This window comes from Labrus mixtus, chromosome 9, assembly GCF_963584025.1.
Source record: "Labrus mixtus chromosome 9, fLabMix1.1, whole genome shotgun sequence".
Lineage (NCBI taxonomy): Eukaryota > Metazoa > Chordata > Actinopteri > Labriformes > Labridae > Labrus > Labrus mixtus.
The window spans coordinates 22773261-22801004 of NC_083620.1; the positions used below are offsets into that span (position 1 = coordinate 22773261).

The 27744-nt window shown below is 40.7% G+C and overlaps 1 protein-coding gene across 2 annotated transcripts; it reads right to left on the reverse strand.

The window, feature by feature from the left end:
- Positions 1-113: 113 nt before the first annotated feature.
- stim1a (stromal interaction molecule 1a) lies at positions 114-27320 on the reverse strand. 2 transcript variants are annotated; one of them, XM_061046966.1, is made up of 13 exons: positions 27178-27320; positions 26363-26498; positions 20782-20912; positions 18176-18290; positions 16491-16602; positions 15936-16051; positions 12536-12713; positions 7517-7694; positions 6554-6721; positions 6077-6177; positions 5729-5958; positions 3431-3842; positions 114-2993 (listed from the first exon to the last, which is right to left on the reverse strand). In XM_061046966.1, exons 2-13 carry the CDS (start codon positions 26481-26483, stop codon positions 2480-2482), a joined length of 2376 nt encoding a protein of 791 aa, XP_060902949.1. In that variant the 5' UTR covers positions 26484-26498; positions 27178-27320; the 3' UTR covers positions 114-2479. The 2 variants fall into 2 exon arrangements, with proteins under 2 accessions (XP_060902949.1, XP_060902950.1); XM_061046967.1 differs by having other exon boundaries at positions 3779-3842; positions 27178-27317.
- Positions 27321-27744: the final 424 nt, after the last annotated feature.

Genomic DNA, 27744 nt, shown 5'->3' on the forward strand with positions numbered 1-27744 from the left:
AAATTTTAATTACACTAAAGAGAACAAACTTCTCTGTAAGTCTACACATTCAAATTAAAGTTTAAGATGGTGTGTTGCATGCAGTGTGGTACCAGTGAAATAATCAACTCATCTTTCATTCAAAATAGTTTATTGCTATCATGCAGGAGTGCCATAAAAGTCGAGATCATCACGTAAGATGCAAAAATGATCATTTTCTCTGTACAAATATACTGCAGGTTTTCATAAATAGAAGCCAAAAGCAAAAAGAAAGGAAAAAGGGAGATGGGGGGGGAAGTAAAGAGTTTAAGCTGATACTCTCTTTTAACCCAATATAGGTTTCGTTACAGCAGTTGACATGCATCAACATGACAGTGCATTTTCCTGGGAGCAGACAGACGCACACAAGCGCACATTCAGACGGTGCAATTCATATACAGCTCTGTCGTGCAAAAGAGGTACAAATGACACCATAAAAAAAGGACCAGTAGGAAATTGATATCTATTTTTTTGTTTAACTGGTTGCTAAAATAAAGTATTGAAACACATCTTCTTAATCCAAACCACCTGTTACATTATGAGGCTGGGGGAGATGCCCTCTGTGTCTTTTGCAGCACTTTTGGTTGTTCGTCGGTCAGGAACGCCCTACAAGTCCTGACGTCTCTTCTACTTTAAAAATCACCTACAACTACTGATGCATAGTTCTGTGCTCGTACGAAGCGGTCAATATTAAAACTGGCACAATGTAATCGGAGGATAGTAATTATCTGTAACAAATGTAAACATACTGTGCTGATTGTACGGTTACAGCAACAATACCCTTGGACATTCAGTGTTCAAACCCAGCATATACATTACAGACTGTATATCATGGTTGTTTGTGTTCTGTGTGTAAGGGGCTCAAAGGACCGGACACACTACAAATACAGAGGCACTGCGACTTCTGCTTCCACAACTTGTCGAACTGAATCTTCCATAAAAGATGGAATTACATAAAGAAACTTTTATCTAACACAGAGCAAGACTTGTTGCCCTGTAACTATAGCCCTTACTAGCACTCAGTCCATGCTTACTCACTGCTGAGGAGTTCCTTATTTCCTTCCTGAACAATCACAGAATCAGAAACAATACAATCAGACATACAACAGCAGCAGCCAGAATCGAAGCCAATTCTGCACCCAATTCAGTAAAGAAACATTAAGTGAAAGGTCTTTAAGACGACTTCATATTAATTTAGAGTGGAATTTGTCACATCCAAACATATTAGTTTTTCTTTGATAGTTGTGAATAAAAATGCACTCCAGATGTTTTCTGTTTAGCTCTTTGATTCATATAAAGCTCTTCATGGTATACACCGTTCTAATGTTCTATCATCTAAATTTTAAAGTTACTAAAACAACGTTAAGTGTATTTGCCTTGCAGTCTCTGGTATTTGAATTTGGTATGTATATGTTTGGTATCACTGCTGCCTTATAATAAAAGGGTTCTTGTATCACACCTGGACAATTTCACCCTGACATCTGTTCTCATCCTGCTTTAGTGGAGCTGCGTCAAAGTAAGGTTAAACTTTCTGACATTTTCTTTAAAAAGCTACATAACAGCATATTTCTCTCACTCTCTCATGCCCACATGCACTCAACTTAAACTCTTGAAAATAAAGCATAAGGTCTAAAGCTGCGATCTTATAGGTCCTTAATTAACTCGGGAGGAGATTTACCTCTTGTCCAACTCGATTAAAAGCCGATGTCATTCAAGTTCAAAAGGTTGTACGCTATTATTAAGCCAGTTTAATCCCCGCTGTCTGAAGAATATAGATATTGCCAAGTATCTGTTTTCGCTGTGCTCTGTTCAACACTTTTGAAACTCTAAGTAGAATTTTAAAAAAAGCTTTCTTCTACAACTCTTCTGTTGGAGGATTTACTTAATGTGTCATCAGCTCTGCCAAGAAGACAAAGACAACACAAGACAGAAAAAAACATATCACCATCAATAAAAACAAATTACTCAATGAAAATAAAAGGTGTGCGCATTCACTTTGGGTTTTGTAAGCGAGGTGGTTAGGTAGTAATTAACAAAACATTAAGTGTTGTCTAAGCAGGCTAGCGACAAGAACCAAGCCAACACCAAGAGCATTCGAGTAACAGTCAAACAAAAGTGAAGACATGCAAAATGTTATAGATCATAGAACAAGAAAGGAAAACCAACTGGGAGACACATTTCCCTTTGAGACTGGCACTAACTTCCTGCAGAATAAATAATACTTTACATTCCAATATACAAACCTACCTATTCCCCATATATTCAACGATGACCAAATAAGCAGATAAAACTGAACAACTGGTTTTTCCCCCACAGTCTCCATCCTCATAGTAGGTTTTGTACCCACAAAAAAAGATGCAACGGCAACAAAGTGTGCCATCATTTGACCACAAACTTGTTTTCAAGAAACAATCGGAGGAATTCAGTCCAACAGCTTTAAAGCCTGTAGTCCATGTAGCCCTTATTTCCTCTGCTTCTTGAAGATCTTGAAGGTGTGTTTCTTGCGGCTGGCAGTGGAATCTGTGTCTTCTCCTGTAGAGCCACTGTCCTCCTCCAGGGGACTTTTCTTGGAGGACAGCTGCGGGATGCGACTGCCACCCTTTGCCCCTACGACCCCTGGTTGTCCTCCTCCTGTGGGTGACGGCGTGTCAGGTTCAGTAGAGTTGGGGCTGAGGGAGCGGGATGACTCTGTCAGGCTGTTGATTTCCCCCAGGCTGGGCGACTCCTTCATGCCGTACACTTCCTTCATGAGTATTGGGCTGTCGGGACTCAGCTCTGCTGGATTGGCCTCGGGAATGCGGTTTCCTCCGTTAGGGGTGTGAGCGTGGAGAGAGATGGTATCTTCTGCACGGCTGGACAGGCCATGCATGAGAGTGGTGGGCTTGATCAGGTGGCCTTTGGAGCTGTAGGCAGATAGCCGATCACCAACTTGGGACAGGGACAGGGAGGAGTCGGAGTCAGAGCGATTCAGGTCCCTGAGGGAGGGAAAAAAAAACAAATGAGGAAATGAGAGATAAATGAGGAAATGAGAGATAAAAACAAACCCAAACAGCTGAAGCCTTGCATGCTAGGGTTTATCTACACTATGCCTGCAAAGCCAAGGACACGCTGGGAACAGCCGGGGCACTGGAACTCCACACTTGTTAGTTGTGCAGGCAAATAACAAACAGGAACATGGAGAGTTGTCAAAAGGTGTAGATGCATAAATTCTCTTAGGTCTCATCAGCTGGGATGCAAAGTGGAATTAAAGAAAAATGAAAAATATTGGACATGACAAAAAGAAATGGGAGGGAAAATGTTAAAGAAGGTGGTTATGATACATGAGTCAAAAAAAGAAACAAAAGCAGTTGGCAGAAAAATGATCACCCACGCACATGCGATGTGTGTGGAGAAATTGGAAAGAGACGAGTACCCATAGCTGTCACTGTGTGCTTTGGAGGCATCTGAGAAGGTGAAATCAGGAATGGGCTCCAAGGGCTGGAAAGAAGTATGATAAAAATGGGAAGAATGAGGGGCTGAAGCGCCACCCACAGAACTGGGTAAGCAAAAGGAAGAGGAGGACAAGGAGGACAGCGACTGAGGGTTTAGGCTGGAGGCGGAGATGATGGAGGGGTGAGACACAGCCGAGGACAGAGGGGGCAGAGGGAGACAATCGAGCTGCCCGAACGACTGGCTGCGGGACTGTCTGAGGGTGGCCCTAGACCTGGATAGGTATGGGGATCCCTCTCCCTGCTGCCTCAATAGGCAACTGTCTACCAACCTCTGGGAGCCCATGGCCAGCTGAGGGTCAATGTGGCGTTGACGCAGGGACATCATACTGGGAGCTGTGGGGACAAAACAACAACATTATCAATAAAGACTCAAAGTTTGAGGGAAAGGGGGGAGACCAGTAGGGAGATTGTGGAAAGATATTAAGGTGCTGGGGGAGATATTCTTGACTTTAACCTTTGAATATTAAATAGCTTGAAGGATAAATTCAGCATTTACACTTAATTCAATTATAAACCCAACAATCCTGTTTTATCTGTTCTACTATCGAGGGAAAATATGACATCAAACAAAAGGAGAAAACAGTGCGGGTGTTAACAACTCAATATCAAGATGAAATCAATAAACATTTTTAAGCCATAATTAGTCTATTTGGGAAAGGAAGTGCCCTTTTGAAATAAAGTGGAAGTACTTTGGAAAGGTAGGTGGGGGTGCACTGGGTGGTGGCAAGGTATAGAGGAGGATGGCAAGCAAGCATTTACAGCGGGGTCAGGTGTTTTTATTTTTTAGATGAACGCAGTTCTGTCCTCTGTCCATCTGCAGCATACTGTCAACAGCAGCAACAAAAATGTTACAGCTGTGTGTGGCTTGAAGTCAAGGGAAAAGAAAGGGAAGTCAAACGGAGGACTGGACTGGGGGCATATACAAGTGGCCAACCAGAATATTTCCACATGTGCCGACTGTCTGAACCGATGAACCACAGGTCGCTGGCTCGCCGTTCCAACAATCGGGCGCCGTCTGTAGTTCGGCCAATGAGACGGCAGTGGAAGCCAAATGCCAGGGAGGCAGTGCAGGGAGAGAGGGGAGTGAGTTAGGGAGTGCAATTAATCTGAATTTAAAAAACTTACTATTGCAGTCGGAAAAGGATTCTGCAGTGAAACTTTAACCTGAAGTCGGTCAAACCCAAACATAGGTCAAGTATTACAATATGATGAAGTCAAATATGAAGTCTAAAAGAGAAAGGCTAAAGAGCATTCATGTCAGGAGAATGTTGTTGGATTTCATACCCTATGGAACAATGTTAACCTTAAAGTCCTCCTGAAATAAGAACGACTGTTTCTGAGCATACAGCGTGTACATTTTGATGTTCCAGTAGAGAAGCCCTATTAGATGATGAAAAAAAAAGTATGTTGATCCATTTTCAGAGTCTAATATGTGTTTGTTCACCTTTGTTTATGAAGTCAATATATATAAGAAAAAATGAATCCCCCTGAATTATCTTTGTAAGTGTCTGTATATATATAAAAAATTTTTTTTCAATAATAGAAGAAGCCGGTCCATAAGTCAAAAATAAAGGAGGGAAACAATAAATACCAGTAAAATTGATCGCCAGATTTTTCTCTCCCTTGCCTCTGGGATCTTCCGTAGATGTCATAATTAACCGAAATAATATTTAGAATAGGTCACTGACTGTACACTGACTCACTATGAGTTTCCTTTGTTTGCAGCTGTTTGACCAAAAGCAGATTCTAAAGGTCTGTAGTACAGATCAGGACACAAGCACTAAAAATAGGTCAGCACAAGAACATGTTCTCATTAAGAAATATATTTTCCGTCACAGTTCAATTTCCAGAGAAGAGTCACATCAGTCTTCAGCCTCCATAATAGCTCGTCAATCAAGTGAACACTTTTATCCAAAATGAGCATGATCAACAAAAGGCATAGGCTGGAGTTGTGCTTAAAAGGAACAAGACAATTGTGTGAATTTACATGATACACAATATACAAATGTAAAACAACACTCATTCAATGAATCACACAGAAGGTTGACCCTCACCAATACCAGAGAGGACACAAGGATAAATTCAGGTAACAACGATACAAAAAGGTCCAAATTCTCATGTGGGCTGATTTTTGGTTTTTCCCAGCAGGGTCTTGGAGTGTTTAGGGGTTCGTTTGCTATTTCCCACATAAGAGCCGATAGATTCGGATGAACTCTTACATTGCAGAGTTCCAGGCATGATATCCTCGTCCAAGTCGTCCATGTCGTCCGACATGATGAAGTGCTGAGGTGTGGCTCTGCCGCCCATGAAGCTGGCATCGAGGTTGAGGCTCGAGGCCAGAGAAGGAAGGCCAGGGTTGTTAACGATGGTGAAACCGGTGAGGATCTCTATCTGCTGCCAGCGATGAAGCCTCTCCCGCAGAGCAGCCGTCACCTCGCCCAGGGCTTGTCTATTAAAAAGAGAGAAGGGGAGGGGAGTTTGAAATCACATTTGCAAATGAAATGCAGCTTATACCAGTTTCCATTCGTTCTGTTAAGGTTATTCTACTATTACAGTCTTAGTCTTACTTTGCTGCCAGTATTTTGTGGTCCACATCATCCAGGGAGGAGCTGTGAGCCACATGGAAGGTCCCAAAGAGAGTGTTTCTCTTTTTCTTTATCTTTTCAGCCTGTGAAAAAAATAAAATCCCAAACATTTAATCCTGCTGTCACATTCTGCACAAACTATAGAGAGCCTTGTTCTCACGTATGTAAACTCACAGCAACGGCAAAAAAATTCTCAATAACATAAACGGATATTTTCAAGACATAATGAATATTTCATTATTAAGCTGCTTTAAATATTTGCTTCTTACTTCAATTTTGCACTGGAAATTGAGATTTAAAACCAATTTATTCTAATTAGTCATATATTATAGACTTTATACTCTTGATCGATTCTTCAGAGGCTTTGTTAGAAATCAGACTATAATCATAGCGTATACATAGACTGCTCTACGATTGAGGTAACAACATCAGCTCTTAGGTTTGCTTTGAAGTGCTCACCCCTTCTTTGGCCACCAGGAGCTGCCGTTCAGCATTTTGCTTCTTGATGTTGTAGTACTGCACCTCCACCTCGTGGGTGAGCTGCAGCCACTTCTGGAGAGACTCTGGTGGTGACCAGCTGCTCCGGGACTCCAACTCCTTTTCTGCTTTCTTCAACGCCATGCGCACCTGCACCCAAACATTAGATAACATATTGATGGGTAAAATGCACACAACCATATATTTCAAAACACTGAATCCATAGTATAAGCGATTAGTATTTGATTTGAAACATTTTCCGATTCTTTTAAGAAGGACATTTGAAAAAATCTGAGAATTGCAACCACATTGCATAACTAGTTAAATAAATGGACAAGAATATGCTCTTGTTGCCTAAAGGGTTTTTTATTTTATTTAGAATTTGTCAAAAACCCTCAACTCCCTTTAACTGTTTTAATTCAGGACATTACAAATGCAGACACTCGCCAATTCAACATGTTTCAGAACTGAGGCCTGACTAAAAATCCATGTTTGTAGTAAAGGAGTGACCTCGAAACTCGCCTCCTGTCTGTTTGCTCCTGGTATCTGAACATGAAACTCAAAGTGTCTCGTGACTACACTGACTCTGAAAGCCTTCCAGGTTTCCTATTTATCCCTGTGATGCAGAATGAAAAACAAACTGTAATAGAGGTGTCTGAGTAAGATCACTGTGATAGTCCCTCAAACAAATACTCATGTGTTTTGCTTACTTGTGTGGGCTGAGCTGTGCTGCTACTGCCAATATTTCTAATGGACAAAGACTTTGGTGGGTGTATTTATACTATAGCAAGTGTGAATCTGGTAGACCTAAACATACTGTGCAGATAACACCTTGGAACTTCATAAGACACTATTCTCTTAGACTCTGCGCCTTTTGGAGGGGCTTAAGTTGCACATTTTCTTACAACTTTGTGTTTGAATCATATTGTTTTAATAGGCATCTACCTGATCCAGCTCTTCTTCAGCATACTTTTGGCGACTCAGTTCATTTTCTGTGCCCTCTCGCAGCTCTCGCAGGCGTTGGGCCTCCTGCTTGGCTGCGTTGATCTCATCCCTCAGCTTCTGCTCAAGGTTGACCTTCTCCACTTCTACTGTGCGGTGCTCCTCCTGAGCGATCTGCAGCCTGGGAACAATGAGAGGGAAAAAAAATAAAAGTTGTATTTGGGTTTGAAAAGGGAAGAAAAAAATCATTGAGGGCTTAAAAAGGCCAAAACAAGAAGTGTAGCATAGTAGGGGTCTGTGGTATTATCTGTGGGCAGGTATGATGTGTAAGCAAGTATGTGTGGTATGTAGGACTTGCATCAGCCATGCATGACCGGAAACAATGGCTAACATGCAGAAAGCTAAGAGAAACGGTCAGCTGCTGAGCAACTCACAATAAACTGACATCAGAAGCAGCAGAGCCCAGAATGGGAACAGCTGCCAGTGTGTAACTTTAGAACGGTACAGTGTTGGTGTCCAATGCTCCAGGACTAACGTGTAGCTTTGTATGTGGGACATTTTTAAACTAGCCTTAAGAAAAGCCTACTTTTAAAAGACGGGCTTGTCACCCATGATGTAATAATCTGACACATACATTTTAAGTAACTGTATTTTTAATTTAAGTAACTGTATTTTTAATTTAGACCGAAGTAAACCTCCCCTTCAAACTGTTTTAAAGTGTATTTGACATGTAACGTGTATTTTACAAAGAAAAAAGATTGGTACATTTGGTGTGTTAAGCTAATCAGCTGTGAGACTCTCAGGTGATAATACTAACATGACAACACAACTTAGTCTGAACAGTCCCTTGCTGGACTACTTCGTTTATTACTGAGACTCTTAAAAAAAGACCAGCTATGAAAGTATGAAGGTTCTAGACAATAAAGGGCAGGAAGACGTTCTTTATTTCCCTCACTAAAGAGAAGTGCTGCTCTCCTTCCAGGATGAACACAACAGCAGAGAAATGAAAGACGAGCTCCAGAGCTTGCTATGGAAAATGTGGGTGGTGGGCAGTCCTGCTAATGCTTTCGACCCTGACCTGTGACGATCTCTTGCTAAGATTCGAAAGCGCTGGCAGAGCTACAATGCCCAGAGAGAGGTTGCTTAATGCTATTTCCCTGACCTGCATTGCAGGGCTCTGAGGACGCAGACACACTGTCTCTGCACTCTGCAGACTTTGCAGGAGAAGGTGAAGAAGGTAAATCATTATCATTACCTATCTATCTATCTAATGTTTATACATTTGTATTCATCCCTCTTCATTTTCCACAGTTGTTTTTGTGGAAAAAGAATGAGCTTTCTAATGCCTATCACGAGTTCTGTTATTGTCCAAGTCACCAGCCTTATGAAGGATGTCTGTGTGCATGCCACGCCCCAATCCAAATGTGAGTGAATTCGCACTGAAGTTAAGCAGTCATGCTTTTCACTATCTCCAACCAGTGAGGTGGAGGCTGGGTCAAACAGTGCTGTAAAAGGCATCCAGGAAATCCAGCTCCAGTCAAAGCCTCCTCCCACTGTCTCCCAACAGGGGACGTGGCTTGGCACGGCTACTTGATACCATCACAGGATCTGCTTGAAGGTATGGAAAGAGAGCAGCTGGCAGCAGGGATCAGGAAGAAAGGCACGGCCACAGACAGAGGACATACCTCTCTCTCTCTCTCTCTCTCTCTCTATCTCAGCTCCCAAAAAAAAAAAATGCACCATATGAGATAAAACCTCTGTTTGCATGTCACACTGACCGACAATATTACATGATATACTTTCCTATAGCCATGGTGCTTGGTAGTCCAGGATGTAACACATACCAGGGAATCTGATACAAGAGAGTTTAACGCTGAACACTAACTGTATTGTGTCTAAGATTCACCGTCATGTGCCTTGCGTCTTTGGCAGCAGAGGAATAGTTCCAGCTGAATTCTTCTTAACATTGTCATTTGATAATGAATACAAGAGATTAAAACAGCATCTTCTGCAAACCTTTGTTATAGTCATTTTAAGATGACAATGCCTTTTGGGAAATTTTCTTCAACATGACAAACAAGACAACTGCTTTGCCTGCTCTCACACTGTGCTTATCCTCCACAGACTGGTGGCTGCACATTAATGAATTGCAGCAGATAAAATCCCTCTGGTTTTTTCTGCACAAGAGAACAAGACATGAGCAATTAGCTTCGCAAGAAAAAGTGAGAGCCCACTTCAAAGCCAGCAGTGGCAGGTGTGTGTTCACAGCTGATCAAAGTAGAAAGCGACGGAGGCATCAGAAGGCTGACCTGGCACTTTATCAAGGGACAAGTTTGAACTCGGTAGTTTGTCCCCACTGACGATCCGTCACACTTTTGGTCGTTATTTCACAAGCAAATCCAACAAAAGTACGTTTGTCTCCCTTTTGTACTCTACTGATAAACACGTGCACTTTATATACAGTAGATTGTATAATATGTACACATACGTCCTAACAGAGATACTACAGTGGCTTAAAAATCAGCTTTGTTCAAAAAATAAAGAACCTGAGGTTGACACAAACATCAAAACTAAGTGGAGTGTGTTTTTCTTCCTCATCAGAGAGGATCAGCTCGAGTTTCAAGCTGGTGTCTCCTAAACATCCAGCTGAAACAAAGATAGTTTCATAGTGGGAATAAGGGCTTTAAAATACACTGAAAGTTTTGATCCAGCCACATCTCCCTATTCACTGTCCTAAAGCATCAGGAGAGTAATGTCATGAAGTCATGTGGAAACGCCCATCACTGTTCCTCCTCACTCTGGCAGGCCTCTCCCCGGTTGTCACATAATACAAGAAATCCCCAAAGATGAACACGTTCCACTTTCACCACTCTTCGTTATCCATGTGCAATCTACCACATCAACTTTGTGAGAGATTACAAACAAAATATGTTTCAAACCGTGACATGCTCACATTGACCACCAACTGTCAAAAAAAAATAAAAAACCTGTCCTGAGTCTGAGTGGAAGCTATGTTTGAGTATCCTTTAAAGGAATAAAGAAGAGACGGTGCAAACTTAAAAGCACATTCCAAGCATTACAGGACCAAAATAGTATGATTTGTGTTATAATCCTTAATTTAGCCTCCAGACACCACCAATAAATGTTGAACATTCAATCACTGAGGCAGCAATAACCTGATATTGCAGATCACACGTGAGAACAAAACACGTGCAATAATTTAAGTGAGTCAGTTTAATAATCGTTTTACTGCGGGAGTCACTGAGATCATAAATTCCAACATAATTGGGACAAATATATTAACCACCACCAGCAAATGTTGAACTGCTCCAACTTGTTCCCCACAGTGAGAGGTTGATGTCAAGGGGCAAGTGTACCTGCGGACAAACCACCTCAGCTGGTTCTCCTCACCGAGAGGAAGCAGCACTTAAATGTCAACCTTCACTGAACTACACATTGCATCAAACAGACTGAGGCTATATCTTCATTACTTCCATATATGGTTTGTGCTGGAAAGAAAATTGTTCCCAAATCAAGAATAAGTATTATATAGGGTTTAGTTAAAGATGCAGAGTAAAGTACTGCAGCCAATGCTACCAGAAATACTCTAATTCCCATCACACTCCATTAATTTACTAAAGCCAAACATCATGTCTTTACCACATGCATTGGAGCCTCATGACTCCCCACTCCACTCAATTATGGAATGCGGCCACGATGGCTGCTAATATCACTGCCTGTCTGTTTCTGTTGAGTAAAACTAAGACTTATGAATACAACAATTTAGAATGGCTAGCTTATTGGTGACTTGGTGCCCAAAAAATATTTGCATTTATTTTCTCTTTTTTGAGGTCCGTTTGACAAATTACATTTTTAAGTACATTATGATTGGAAAACATCTGGAAAAAAAAGTCAACCTGGAAGTTAGATGGTGAATGCAATGTTTTGTTGCAGCAGATCCTTCAGTCAATGTTGCAGCTTCTAACTTAATAAAAATAACTAAACTACAAATGACAACGCCTGATTGACAAGTTGTCATTGAACTATTGGTAAATGGACTTGAGCTTGTATAGTGTTTTTTTTTAGTCTTCTGACTGCATTCACTGATGGTAAAGGCTTCTAAGTAAAGTGTCCATCAGTATTAGCTAATCCATTAAAACACAACTAAACGTCTCGGACAAAACAACAGGAAACTTGGGGCCTTGCCTAAAAACACACCAACATGTGGCTGCAGGAGCTGTGGATCGAACCCCCGACATTCTAGTTGAGAGCTGTTGACTTTACCACTGAGCCACAGCCGCCCCAAAGTTCATCAATATTATATCAATCCTTATAAAGGTCTTGCATCTACTTCAGTGGTTAAATTTAGTTCACATGTGACTCATTTAAGTTAGCTCATGTAAGGCTATTTGTCTAAAGGTCTGTCCAATGAATCACAGCGTAGCTCCTTGAGTCTCTCATTACTCAACAGTTTTTCACTTCTCATTTTAGAACAATGTGGCTCTGTACACGCAACCCAGTGAAGGTTATGACTTAGGACTGAGTTATTACTCTGGGGCTATACATAGGATTCAAAACCACTACGTTTAAATTCTTAACAATTAGTCTCCTGTCAGTGATTTTACTACGCAGATATGACATGTCCGACTTGAATTCCTCTGACTGCCTGCTTCAGCTAGTGCCTAAAGAAATGCACTTTTGTGAAATCAAACTTTAACCTTTGGGTATGATGAACATGGACACCATTTTACACATCAAAGACTGAATAAATAAGGATTGACACTGTTGTATAGACCATCATCTAGTTTTTAAGTTGTTGAAGCGTGTGTGAAAAAACAATCTCAGTTGAGGGTGATAAATACATTTGAAGACTTTCAGTGCACACTACAGAGTGTCCGGGCACAAAAAGAACAACTTTTTAAAAAACATTTAGTTATTGTTGTCCTTAACACAATGTTTAATACGTATGTGTGTGTGTGTGTGTGTGTGTGTGTGTGTGTGTGGTGAGAAAAAAACCCTCACTTTTGTTGCAGATCATGCAGGCTCTGCTCAGCTCTCTGCAGGCCCTCCAGGTCCCCCATCATCTTTTTCATGTGATCCTTAGAGTAGCGGTTTTGGATGTAGGCAAACCAGCAGCCCCCCATGCCTATGACTATTGACACAACCAGCATGAAGTCCTTCAAGTGGTTGTGTCGATTGACTGAAACAAAAACAAAAACAAGGAGGAGAAGTTAGATTTTAGTAACAATAGTACAGACTCATGGAAGCGGGGAGGGGGGGGGGGTTTGCATTTCAGCTCAGACATCTTTGTCAAGATCATAAATTAAGCCGTCTAAAAATTAGCAAACTTCACAAGGATGTGGTGTAAAGCTTGTGCATGAACACAACCTACTCACACTGCAAGTGACACAAATAGAAAAGCCAGAAGCACAAGTTCAGTTTGCGGTGAGAGGGTGCTGCTGCTAAAGACCACTACAAAGCCAGCTTAACGGCCTATTTCTGCCTGGTTACCAATGCTAACAAACATGCACAGAAAACCAAACCATGGCAGCTAGGACATTTAGATACACATGCAGAGCTATAAATCAAATCCTAGCTGCCATTCATCTGAAGTATCAGTATGCTCTCACGGTGTTATTGTTGGGGACTCAGAGCTATAAAAGTCACAGCAGCTTGATAGCAGCCATTTGTAAAAAAAAGACTTAGCTCAGATTCAGATCGACTATTACAGTGAGGAGGACTGCAACAAAGAAGACTTCTTCCAAAAGAAGCCTGGGTTTAATGAAGTCCGTTTGACATTTGAGGAGTCAGGAGAGCAATGTCATGCAGAAATTCAAAAAAACACCGCCTGGATTTCTGCCTTGCAAGCTACGAGACAAAGAAGCAAGTTTTTCTTGTTAACCTGCAAACGGGTGTGTGCAGGAAACAGGTGTCAAAAGCCTGACTTCTACTTCCTGGTGTGACACAAAGAGGAAGTAAAATTAGGAGAAAAAGAAAACAATAAAAAAAAGGTATATTTCCCTTTAGATTTCATCATGCCATTGTTCTTATATCTCTACCACTGTCTTCTCTTTCGTTACAGGAAAGTCAACCAACTCTGTGTATCTACATTTCGCAGAACATTTCTCCCCACATGAACTCTCTCTCTCTATGGTAAGAAAAGCTTAATACTAAGACTCTAGCTTTTGCTAAATGATCTTTCATAAGCACTGTGTTTATTCTTGTAGACTTTGCTTATAAAGTCCAGTGCAAACAGGGGATTATTAGAGTCAAGGAAGTTGGACCGGCCATGCCAGCTATTGTGTTCAAGAATGTACCAGAAGTGAGAAACTAAAAAAAACAGCTGTAAGCCACTGCTCGTGTTTTTATCTCGACTCACTCAATAAGTACAATAAGAAGGCTACAGTAACACTTAACGTGCAAGTGTTTCCCTGGATCGTTGACGTTATACCAAGAAGAACACTACTTCTCGGAATGAGGTCACAATATTGAAAGGAAATCGACGTGTGGAAATGTTCTCCTGTGTCTGCATTGTTCCTGAGCAAAGGCAGTACTTCACATTATCTCTAAGATTAAGTAAAATAACGTCCTAATGCTTACACAACTATCTGTCCAAACAGGAAACACAGCTTGCCGTCTGTCATCTGCAGAGTCTTTTTTGTAATGTTAGTAACATACAGCGAACCCTCACTGCTTCTCTGAAACACCACCCAGAGAGCACAAAGTGACAGTTAATTAACCACAAAGGTGGAAATAACAGGACTCAATTGTGCCTGTGCAAATCATTACACAACTGTCCACTAGCTTCGAATCGACCCATTGTGAGATGTGACTTCAAGGGCTGCTGCTATAAAAAGAAAACTGGACTACTAGTGGGAGCCCCTGGCTTTGAGAGGCTGTCAAAGCCAGACAACGCTTGCTAATGTCTTCCTTTGGTGTGACTCGAACAAAACACATCCACAATGACACATGCCAGACACAGGCCGCGACACACTTCTTCTTCTCAACGCAAACGCCTGCTTTCTATGAAGGTTCATTATATTTTCTGCTCTTATCTTGATAAGCAAACATCTGCTCTCACAAGCAGCCGTCCTGCTTTAAATATGACCCTTGCACTTCAATGATCTGAGTGTTTCTGCGATAGATAAAAGAGATACACTTCAGGTCGAGGCGGTTTTAGCGGCCCATTAATGCTTAAGGTAAACATTTTTCAACAAGTGTTGAATTATCCCGACTTGTTTCAGATAATGTCAGAATTCAACCTTCGCAATGGAATGCAGCTTCTATGTTTTTTTTTTTTTAAATAAATCTGGCTGTCATTCTGGGAGCGTGTGTAGGAAATGTAAACTGATGTTACACAAAAGAAAAGTCTAGCAAAGAGGAGTGACAGCTGAGCGAAAACTCATTCATTGCGCATCTGTGATTTTACAAACCCCTTAAGTAAAGACAACAAGAAAAGAGGGAAAACCCTGAGGGATTACAATCTGTAGCTGCACAAGTGCAACAGAGCAGTGCTACAGGAGACAGAGAAGATGAGAGGTCTGTTTATTTGTCTCAGTGCGCAGAGGGGTGTGTCTGGAATACAGAGCAGTGTGCTCTAACCTCCAGCTCGCTTCTTCAATCCCTGAAACTGATACAGTATGAGAGCAGACTTCTACCTTTATATCTAAGGTTGCTTGCTATAGTGAGTACATTGATAAGTCAGCTGAGCGAGTGGCTAATATAATCAAAGCAAATTTAACCTGACCACAGCATAGTATGTCAGGGGGAAAAAGCTGATGAATGATGAGAGCAGGATGTTGGTAAATGTGGTAGGCTGTTAAGAAGAACTCAAAACTTTCCAGATGTTTCACAGACAGGAAAAAAAAACAGCTGTTCAAGTGATTGAGTTCTAGCAAGGACTTATTTTTTCTATGAGAGGGAGGTCCATGAGGTGGTGAGTCACTTATTTGGAAGTTGCTTAATGCCTTTCTTATTAGCGGTTATGTGAAAGGGAACTGGTTGGGTGAAAGACGTGGGTGTGCCACAAACGTCAAACACACTCACAGACAAAGCAATGCCTGTCATTTGGAACGGTAAGTTCAAAGTGTTGTCAGAGCCAACTACCTCCGTGTCATTGAAACTCTGCAACTAGATCAGTATCTTAATGAAAAAGAGACGACTGACATCTATAGTAGTATATGACAGACTGCTAAAGAAAATGATTTAAGAACCAATCTTTGCCCCAGAGACTGTGGATGTTTAAAGAAGGAAAAAAAAACATAAATGGACTAGGATGAAACAGACAGACAGACATGTCTAGTCAATGTGTTGAAGACACCGCAACACATAACTGATGTTTTATGAATGAGAGCGAGAGTCTGAGCTGCTTAGGGAATTTTTGAACAAAGTGAAAGAAATATTAAAAAAAAAAGTCACATACTCAGAGGTGCTCCAAATAAAACAGTGTCCAAAGCTTTGAGCTGCAACTTTTGCACATGGCTGCGATCCAAGATCTTCAGGATTGAGAGAGTCAGGGTGGCGTTCTTTATGGCGAGCCTGAGAGAGAACAGACTCACAGTCACTTTGGGAGAACAAGGACGGAAGGAAAAAAAAGAAGGGTGTAATCCATTCACAGCAGCGAGTAATATGAGCCTCTGACAAATCTATGAATCCAACATAAAAAGATTGAAAACACTCAAGTTTTATTTTACAAACTCATTTCGCTAATTTGAAAAGTCTAAAGTTATTTTTGAATAACTGGCACAACTGAAGTTCAATCAAGTAAATGATATGTGCTTACATTATTCCCTGATTATTCCCCCCGCCACTTTTGTTTTGAGTGAACTTTGCATTCAATTTATATTTCTAAACAAAACTGCCAGCCTTATATAAGCCACAACAGTTTTTCTTGATCTAGCATGGTTTGAAATGTAGTGTTTTGTTTTTTTTTTGTTATTTTTTGGGGGGGGGGATTAGAAGTGATGATATCCCTTACCTTGACATGGCACTGCCGTTAAAATTCATCTTGCGAAATGCTTCCACATATTGTGGAAGTTCCACGTATGTGATGAGCCATTCCACCACCTCATCCACTGTCCAATTATACACTGAAAGGAAGAGAAATAAAAAAAAAAACATGGTTACAGCGCTGATTTATTCTCAGTCATCAAATACCTGCAGAAATCACTATTAATAAGTCTTAATGGAAAGAAAAGTGTTTATATTACAAGCACTGAAGTGAGAGAGTAACAGTGGAAAGATATTCAGTGTTGTGCTCTCTAGAGCGTGACTCACTGATGGGTGTACGTTCCTCTTACAGGACTCATTTTCACTAAAGCGAGGTTCTTAACCCTTGAAGCACATCGGTTAATTCCACTGAATCAGAAAAAGGCATGAAGACTTGTATTTTTGCAATATCACCACAATGAGCCTATTCAATGAACAAGTAAAAGGCAAATAAGAAGTCTTTCTTGGGGTCAAGGAAGAAGGCAGTCGACCTCCGTTCTTCAGAAAGTGAAACACATGATCAGTTGAACAGACAGAAGGCAGAAAAGCCACAGAAACCAGCGAGCGCTGAAGATGGCTGCACTACAGGCCAAGCAGAGCATCCTGAGGGAATGCACTAAGTGAATGCAGATGTCTACGGTAAGATGAGGCTTTCTATAAAAATCTGAAACCAAGTATTGAATATGATTTGTAATTAGAAACTAAGTTAGTGTTTAAATCTTTCTAACTTTTACTTACACTGTGCAACAAAATGAAAGCTAAGAGTTACCATTAACCTCATCTGTGTTCACTCAAAAAGCAGAGAATTAAAAAAAAATGTGTCACCATCATGGAACTTTTTAGCTTTACTTGATCAACAGCTTTACATGTAAAAAAAAATGTGCCTCTGATGACATACAGGGTCCTGTGCTCTGTAATAACAGGGTGTTGAAAATATGCTCCCCAGCTCCTTGCAGACAGTTTACAGTGTGGGATGTCTGTGTTGCTCTCTTGGATGAGAAAAAAAAAACCCTGTTTTCTGGCTCAGAACCTCCAGAGCCTTGTCAAGGATCTGCAATGCAGGGTTAGCCAGTACTCGTGGCAAAAGAAGAAAAAAAAAGAAAAAAGTAAGACGGGTAGCTGGAGGAAAATGTGTGAGAAGACACGAGTGCCAGATACAGCACATGAAAAGAGCTCTCAGAGAGTACATGATAGCCCAGCCACACAGATAGGCAGCAGGAGGTGAGAACATGTTGGTGAATTTGTGACGACAGGTTCAAGGATATCTAGTCTGCCACTGTTTGGAGCTGATGGGTTCACTGCACTTTGCTTAACATGCACTCTGATAAACACGACTAAGTTCTTTGTTGGTTGAGTAAGAGGGTCAAGCAGGGGGAATGTGTGCAACAGACTTTTAGACACAGGGAAATATTTCATAATTCATTAAATAGTACACATTATAGTCTATCTGATAATACAAATCACAAGGAGAATTTCTCTGAAAGTAACAAACTATCGAAGAGTCACAACAGGCAGAGCACATCAAGGTGAAACACAGCATGCAAAACAATATTCACAGTCCCAGCACTCGGATTAAAAAAAAAAACTTTTTTTTTTCAAAATCACTGAAAGAAAGGCGTGTTTGTTCAGTCACTGCAGGCCTTCATGGGGAACAAAGATGTCTCAAAGCAGTACCTTCAGAGCCCTTCCATGCATTCCACAAGTCCTCCACACTGATGAACTGGTCGTCCCCGTGGAAGCTGTTATGCTTGGCCTTGGGGTCATGGTAGTTTAAATCCTCTCTCAGGAACTACAGGAAGACAAGGATATTGGTTTGAAAAAAAAAAAATCAATTTTGCCCAAGGTTTAACTCACAGAAGCTGACCTCCTATCTTGCATTTCCTGCATTTCTAGCTTCTTAACTGACTCAATCTCAGCATGCAGAACTTAAGTAAGAATAGTTACTGCAATGCGGGATCTAAATGTATCACCTTAATCAGGAATTAAATATTTATCAGACCTTTCCAAATGTCGACATTCGAAAGTAGATCCGACTGGGGGTCGGTTGATGGAAATGTGTGACTATTTGGAGGAAGAACACCATGTTTTTCAAACCACGTGTATAAAATTTGCTGTTAAGCGGTTTGGATTGTTTTGTTAGCATTAAGACCTGTTTCCCTACTTCAGTCTGTGTCAATCCCCAAACAAAGAAAAAGCGATCCCTTGGGCTAATTGGTGTATTTGCTTCACTAACAGTCAAGAAGCATGAAAAAAAACGACACAGTAAACATCTCAACGAAGCATTCTGTGATTTCTCAGTAACTATTCAATAACCTGAAGCAGTACAGAACTTCCACTGTGTCAATAACAAAACAACACAGTTAAGAGAAAATCATACGGGATGGGTTTTATGTCATTCAAAACCACAGGACACTTTGATGTGAAGATCATCTATTATAACACGGCAACAATAATACAAGTCCCAGGCATCCAATATTGGGTTGCTACTTGTTTTTATGACCATAAAATGCAGGCAGACTCACACACATCGTCTTAACAGCACAATTATGTCCGCAGCTTTTTCTGAATTATATGACTGACTTTTTTTTTTATAAGCTTTGATAGTACAGATCATTATTATATAATAGTTTATACTGTTTAAAACAAATGTTATCAAAATGTATCGCAGTATCAAAAATTTGTCAGAACACACTACTAAGCTGAGGCTTAAATCTGGACTCCAACAATGACACTAAAAGCAACACAGTCATACCAGCGAGAGTGGAAACACTCAGTAGAATCAGTGGGTTTCAACGTTTTTGATATTATCGGTCTTCCTGAATTAGATGCCATGAAAGGGCATCAATGACACATACATGTTTCTTTCAACATTAACATGTATCTAGTAGTGACTGAGAAAGAATGAATTCTAACCGGCTGAAGATTTTTTTTAAATCCCTAAATGAACTTAATATTTTCTTAATGAGTCAGTGGAAACAATATAAATTTTATTTTGGTATCTTTGATTTAATTTGACTCCCCGCCCCCACTGGAGTGGTAATGGTCAACTACTGGCCAAAGTTACCACTCTCCTGGTTGCCCACTATAATGTAGGCTACTCAGACATTAGGTTAAAAAAAAAAAAAAAAAAAAAAACCTACACAAGTTCTTGCACTCCCACTAAAGCCAACTCATGCAACACATGAAGCCTTTCTTTCTTGATAGAGAGGTGTGGGAGGATTTCACTACAAGGAGAAAAGAAGGTCTCTGCTGCAGGTGAAATATCATGCTCCTGAAAAAAACATATGCATTGGAATATAAGGAAGACCTCCATAATGTAGCCAAGGCCCGACGCTTCAACTTGGAAGCCAGATGCAGACTTTGATCTTGAGCATAAAGACATCAGTAATCCTGGTTATTTAACCACTGCGTGATAACGGGAAGCGGGGCTGCTGTGATGAAGAACGCTTAATCGTTTTGAGCTTTCCATTTCAAGGCTCAGAGCCACTCCAGATGTGAGTGCTCACTGTACTGCACTTGATCCTCTGCCTTAAAGGTATTTACATGAAAATGCCTCTTCTAAAAGGCAGAGTAGCTGCAGTGGTGAGGCTGCCTGATATAGTCAGGACTTAAACACACGCCATAGTCTGAATAGAGCAACACGAGGCTCCAGACGAGAGGAGGCCTCAACATGTAGTTTAGACTAGAGCTCTGGATAGAAACTAGATGGACCATATGCAGCGACTTAAAGTCATTAGTAAAGTCTGAGAAGCAGCAAACGTGACTTCAGATGAGCATCACACAGCTGTGGAAGGAGATAAGCTATACTTGTGTATATGGTTCTTTAATCACTGTATTGAAAAGTAAAGCTAGTAAAGCTACTTTTTCAGCTGATTATAAAAACATAGTGGGATTAAACCAACGCTTACAGCCTTTGTTAATCTTTGTTCGTACCATGTCAACTTCCATGTCTGCAACGTTCATCCCACTTACAACCAGACATCCTGTGAACAAGGTTAATTATTTGACAAACTCTTCAGTAAAAAAGAGGCGACTGGAGCATAAACGGGACTATCCTGCAGTTACTTAAGAGTGAGTTAAGATCATTACATGATTAACTGGCCATCTTAGCAAATCCTGTGACGAGTCAGATGACAACAGAGGATAATGACAATGATACCTGTAAGCCTCTTCTGACTGAATGAAGACCACTTCTGTGACCATACGACGACCCCCCCCCCCCACCCACCCACCCAGATCAAAGCTTGGGTAAATGATTAAATACGTAGGCTGGTACTTACGCCGTCTGTCTCCGACACGTCTACATTGCCGTTTGCGTCATCATCCATCTGCTTGTGGATATTGCGAATGGCTTCGAAGCTGAGAAGGGCGTTCTCGTCTCTGCACAGTGGCTCGTCGATGAGACAAAAATCTGCAGAAGAGACAGGATCATATCAAGATGGTGTTAAACGGAAACTCTGACACTTGTTGGTTCAGTTTGGTATTCAGAGTACTACTATACTACAAGATAGCTGAAGAAGAGGATGTTACATTTAGAGAACGGAGATCAAAATGTTCATTCAGTGTTTAAGGTAACAAGGAGGTACATTTTCATTTTCAATGTTGACAATGAGTCGCAATTATTCACAGTTAAATACACATCTTTACTACACATGTCTGACTCTTTGTAGTTCATATCAGTGTTGTTCTTCTTTGTCATCGAAACAACGTGAACAATAACCAAACTCGCCTTTCATGTTTGGACCAATTGGCCATGCCATTGTCCAGATCATGACATCATCACCACCCTCCTCTGCTTACTTCATACACGGTCACATTGAGACTTTGTGTGCAGCAGCCTGCTGTTACACTGCTCTCTGTTAACAATGACGCGACTTAAAAAAAACAAATGTTGCCCTAACGAAACAATGAAACCATCATCCATTGAATTTATTTAACTCCAGACATCGTCATACACCTATTCAGTTGACATTTCCCCCTCCCTTTTTTTTTTAATTAGCCATAAAAAGCAACAGCTGTGTAGCTCATAGTTTGAATTTAATGTATTATGTTGGAAGAGTCTGCTACTGGTCCTTCCTGTGACTTTGTTGTAAGACTGAAAGGTATATATATTATATGGAAATGTGTGAGTTGTTGCCAAGCATTGAAAGAGTCCATTTAGTTCTCACTCAACCCAATGCTTCAATATATTTCCTCACACAAAAGTTTCCTGGCCTTAAACCTTTTATGCTGGGGGAGGCGGTGTCATAGTGGTTAGTGTGTGCCGTATGTACAGAGGCTGTAATCCTCCAAGCGGGCAGCATGGGTTCCAATCCAGCCTGTGGCTTTCCTGCATGCCACCCCCCCTCTTTCTCTCTCTCCCTGATTTCTGATTCTACTGTCCTGTCTCTCTCTCCAATAAAAGGCATACATGCTTTTCTTTTAACTTAAATGCTCTTTGCAGAAAAGTCAGATTGCCAAGTCAGAAGTCCCAGTTGGATTGCTCTGGCTCGACGTCTGCCTTGTTAAGACAACCAAACTGCAAAATTCCTTTGCTGAAGACAAAGGCTTGTTTATATAAGACCTTTTATTCATTATGAGTGTGTTACAAAGAGGCCACAGATACCAAAAATGTCAGAACTACTTTGTTGGTCAAAAACAGGTAATGTCACAAGGCAAATTAACTTTTAATCATTATTACGGTAGCTTTCATTCTAACTAAGAAATCTATTATCAATTTTGCTTCTATAGATTAGGCTCTATAGTTCAAAGATCGTTTATCACCATTTACATATATATTTCACTGTCAGGCATCAATAAGGAGTTCAGGTTGTGGAGCTCATATATTCATGAATTGAATATAAATCATAAATTCAGGTTCCATGATGAATGTAAAGCAATTTAGCAAAAGTTATCTAATTGAGTCTGTCTGCCCTGTGTGTTCCCTCTACTTCCCGAGGGATCAGAGATATCTGTGTTACAGATCACAGATACCGCAGACATTCCCTCAAAGAGGCTTCAGAGGCCTGCAATCTTCAGTTCTTGAATTGAGTTGTTTGCACTGCAGAGACTTGAGTTGTTGTGAGAAAGAGCATGGCAGGCTACCTGTAACAACAGCAGGTGAAAGAGGGGAATTCAAACAGCATGGCTGCAGTGACTTCACAAGAACACGGCCGCTGATTTCTTCTTTGGTGTATATTTTATTCATTTCCCTCTTATATAACCTCTGAGGTCTCTGTGCTGCTGCTATCTTAGCCTTGCTACTTCTGTAAATTTGGAATCTCAGTGAGATTTGAATTCAACTATAGAAGAAGCATACAGTACGTTTCTGTGTGTACTTTATTGCTTTAGAACCACAAAAGAGGAAGAGGTGTGACAGGGTAGAGGCTTCTTTGCAACCATTCTAAGTAAGCTTGCCCATCTTTGGTTTGGTGTTTAGAAACAAAATAGCGTCCCCTGCATAAGAATTTGGACTGAACCGTTATATTGATGCATTGCAGTTTAAAAAGCTTGACTGTGGTTCTGTCTTTTTTTCGTTTGTTTTGGTTGCCTGAGTGATCCTCAGAACAACATTCAACATATCCTTTCATATATGGCTGAGCTTAGGTCCTCCTCAACTGTTAATGCTTCTTTGTTCATTATTGTCACCCACACACAAGGGCTTAATCAACTTCAAGCATTTTGTTTTTTTCTTGTGCTGGCATTTGCAGCATAATTTCCCCTCCCACTGACCGACGCATCCTACCAACACATTGTTTAATCCCTAGAACCACATGTTATGACAGGTTGGATAAACAGCTAGAGACAAAACAGGGTGTCACAAACCATGTCACAAACGAATCACTGCAGCAGTCACTGTTTCCATGAATGTGTCTGTGGATTATTTGGTAGGTGGCACATAAGCCTTGCATTCCTCCACCTGAAACCACCAAAGCAGAAGCAGGAAGACTGGATGCATAGCATGAACTTCCGGGTGTTGCAAAGTTAATTTTTGAGTCACAGCGCGCAGGCGCTCATCTGCAGAGAACCTGCAACTCCACATAGCACACATGCACTTACTCTCTTTCACTCTCACACACTCACCGGGGTGTTAAACAAAGAACGACAGTTAACCTAGTTGAGCCTACCACCTGGAGCACTCTCATAAACCCAAAACTGTCCCTCTCTTGCATTTGGCTTGCAAACCTCCGGAGACACTAGATAAGGTATTTACATACCAGTCGGCCGGCCTTTTTTTTTTTTTTCTTTTTTTTTTTAAATAACTCCTGTTACGCAAGTCATTCTGAGTGCCAGCGTGTAGACAAAGAGCACACTCCATGACTTTGTCACTTTATTACGGCAGCAGTTACTATGTCCTATCAGGTATTCAGAATCCCTCTCAAGCTTTGAGAATCACTGTCAGTAATATTTTCTCACACGCTGGCCTCTTGGGGCACGTGACACATTTTAGAAAAATGTGCTTCAGATGCAAAAGGTGTGTGAGGGCTTGTCTCAGCAGTTCTTGTTTAACCCCTTGTTTTTTTTTTGTTTTTTTTTTTTTACTAGAGATCACTAACAGGTTGGTAGTGTTGTGTCTTTGCTGTCCGTACACTTTAAAAAAAAAAAAAGCTGAGTGCCAGTTTATCTTAACCTGCTCATACTTGCCCCTTGTAGATTCAGGTTTCATAGCTTACAATCCATTTTGGGGTCTGATAAATCAAATTCCATTCATGTGAAATCTCTTCATGTAATAAGGCATGAGATGATCACAGTTATTGAATATATCCTGTAAGTTGATGTATTCTATCAAAAGTAGCTTTTTAAAGTCACTCAACATGTTTATACTGGAAATGAAGGCTTCAGCTCAAAGTGCACGAGGCACTGCACGAGTATACTGTTATGAGACGCCCTTACTACCTTTAACACACAAGCCCCCCCACTAGATTGCACAGTTGAGCATTTTAGTGACACACACACACATTACATCCAACAAATGTGGGACCAATGGGGGGGTCACAAAATATGAATACACTTGAGTAATGGAACATTATGTGTTGTGATACTGTATGGCTTCTCAAATACATTATTGATTTTCAATCAATAGTTTACATTTAAAGTTGTGTTTTTTTTTTAAAGTTGTGTAGTCTGATTATGATGTTGGATGTGACAGACTTTAAAAAAATATAAAAGCACAATCTGCTGATCTGATTCCAAAAAGTGAACCGTGTTATTCAAAAGGTGTTGTCTTGTTAAATCACCATTAAAAGTCCATATACAACACCTCAAGCTAAATATGGAATCCCAACCTCTGTATTGTGATACATATTGAATCCTCAGGTATTTTATTATGTCGTTATATAATACTCTAAAGTATTAGTGCATTCATTTGAGGGGTTGTGAACATTTTTTGTATTTACACGATTTCAATGCAAAGAGGACTAACATTGTTTTTTTTAGCTAACTAACTAAAACAAACGAAGTAGTGATCGCAATCTATGATCTCTTGGAAATAGTTCCACATCTTGATTTGGATGAACTGATTTAGAAACTACTTAAAGCCATTCTCATTTGATCAACAAGCCATTTAAACAATTACTCCTCTTTGACTGGCTGATGGGTTGGAGGACAGGGCTTAATGGAGAATGTCATCCAGACTATTCTCAGCATGGCTACATATAGTGCATGCACCATCACAAAGATGTGTCACCAACAGTGATACTCTAAACTACCAATAGTAATATATTGTGTGTCAGCTTGGATTAAGTTAACAGGTGGTTAAACATGTTAACATTATACATCTTGCACAACTGGATCAAAGATGTCCCACCCAGCATTACGCTTTGGTACAGGGAGACTTTCAACACCCTCCCTCACTAACGATTACAAGCTGTTCTGAAAGGGAAGGATGAGCTGTTTGTAAAGACGTGGTCACCTTTTCCAGATTATTTACCTGCAGACCTTAAAAATTGCTCTTAATGGGGCGCTGGTGGCGCAATGGTTGGTGCGCGCGCCCCGTGTATGGAGGCTGTCGTCTCAAGCGGGCGGCCCGGGTTCACATCCCACCTGTGGCCTCTTTCCCGCATGTCGTTCCCCACTCTCTCTCTCCCGGATTTCCGACTCTATCCACTGTCCTATCTCTCCATTAAGTTACAAAATGTGTGGATTAAGTTACCTGGCGCAGTCTAGGCCTGTGAAGACTGTTTCGTCATGAGCCGGGGATCCGGCCGAAGATTTCTGCCTTTTAATAAGGCAGTTTTTTCTTACCACTGTAACTTTTGCTGCTTTGCTAAAGTGCTCATGATGGATAGGCCGGATCTTTGTAATATAATAAGTAAGGTATTTTACCTGCTCTTTTGTGAAGTGTCTCGAGATAACACTTGTTATGAGTTGACGCTATACAAATAAAAAATGATTGATTGATTAAAAGGCACAAAAAGCCCAAAAATAAATCTTTAAAAAAATCTCTTAATGGGTAAGCATTTTTCAGAGTGGAAAAGAGCCTTCTCATAACCCTTCATGTGGGATGCATAACGGGGTGAGGCCGCTGATGACTGGTTAGTCTACACTTTTATCAACATACAGTAAGTAGGCTGGAAGTTATTATTATTATTTCTTTCTGAATTCATATGATACATTTATGTTATTGTAGATGTTTTGTAAATGTACACATATTTAAGTTTGTTTTAGTTTCTTTTTTAAATTATTATTGTTGTTTTTTTTATTATTAATTTGGGTTAGGGTTTTATTCTCTAATTCTTTCTGTTTAGTCGAATATACTGTGCGGTCACTTGGGGTGGGGTGGGGTGGGGGGGTAACTGTGTGTTGTATTGTAATCTTCAATAAAGAGTATTTAAAAAAAACATGAGCCTACAAACCATTTCATGTGATGTTTTGCTTACTCACCTAAAACCCCCTTTTCAACCGTCTGGCTGTCCTGTGTCGGTGAACTTGGTTTGTCAGTCCAACTTTCCCCAACGAGACACAAGCAAAATATCCACAAGGTCACCAAATTGTTGAACTCCATGGCTGCTGCTGTTTGCTGGCAAAACAACAAAGACATTTGATTAATAACTCGGGACACTTTAACTAATTAAATAAACAAGTGAAACATTTGTGCGGCTGCTTTTTGTCTCCTGACATCTGAGCAGCAGGAGGAAGCCACATTAATCGGCTTAGGACCTACCTAAGAAAGAGGGTTTACATACAGATCAACAGCAGACATGCATGCTGCTCTCACTTCTCAACCTTCTTCCTGAATGAATGGGTGTACACAGATCTTAGCTTCCTAGTACCTGGCTTTGACTGATGATCCCTTCAAACACGTATTATGTCAGATTAGCTGGTTTCCCTACACTGCATGTTTGTAAATGCTCGCCAGCGGGGAGAAATAACACGATTAGGAAAAAAAAAAAAAGTAAAAGCAGCCTCTGTTAAGATGGATTTCTGACAAGCTAGCTGTAACATCTCGGCTAACTAGGAAATGAAATATCCGACAAAGGAGGGGTAACATTGCAGCGCTTCACACTTTAACGCTTCCGTGTTTTTTTTATTAGGGTCACGTCGGTGCCAAATTATGAGCTTTTCTACGCAGCAACACAAGTCAGCAGTCGATGATGTTTACTAGATTAACCACAAGACGTTTGTAGTTTTAGCTAGGCTTGATGTTAGCGTCACTGCTGTAACAATGAATAAACACAAAAAAAAAAACTTAAAGTTACCCTTTCAGAGACGGCAGATGTTAAGGCTTCAGCTCTGCGTTAACATTGCAGCAGACGCCTTTCGTCACCCAGAGTTGAAGCACAACGCGAACCTCCTGTTTACAAAACAAAAAAAAAGGTCTCTGTGTGTCTTTTCCCCCTTCCGACCGAGACTGACTGATCCGAAAAAGCCGCAGAATGTGGAGAGAGAGAGAGACAGTGGGTTTGTCTTGCTCTACAGCGTTGTGTTCCTAGTTTGCGTCAGAAAATGTGTCGCCCCCTGTTGCCTGGAGTCTGTACTGCATGTTGAACTAATTCAAAGTACTGGCTATAGTGTGCCACCTAGCGGATTGTTGAAGTCATTGCAGCGCCTGTAACTAGAATAATGCTTTTTTTAATTTTTTTTTTAATTTAACCATTATTTTACCAGGCAAAAATTGCTTGAGATCAAATGACCTCTTTTTCGAGCAAGGCCTGGCCAAAATGGCAGCAGTAAAAAAACAAAATATAAGACAAACCTAAAAAGAAAGCACAGACGTGAGAAAAAGAGACAAATACAGTCCAGAAGGTGAAGAAGAAGAAGAAGAA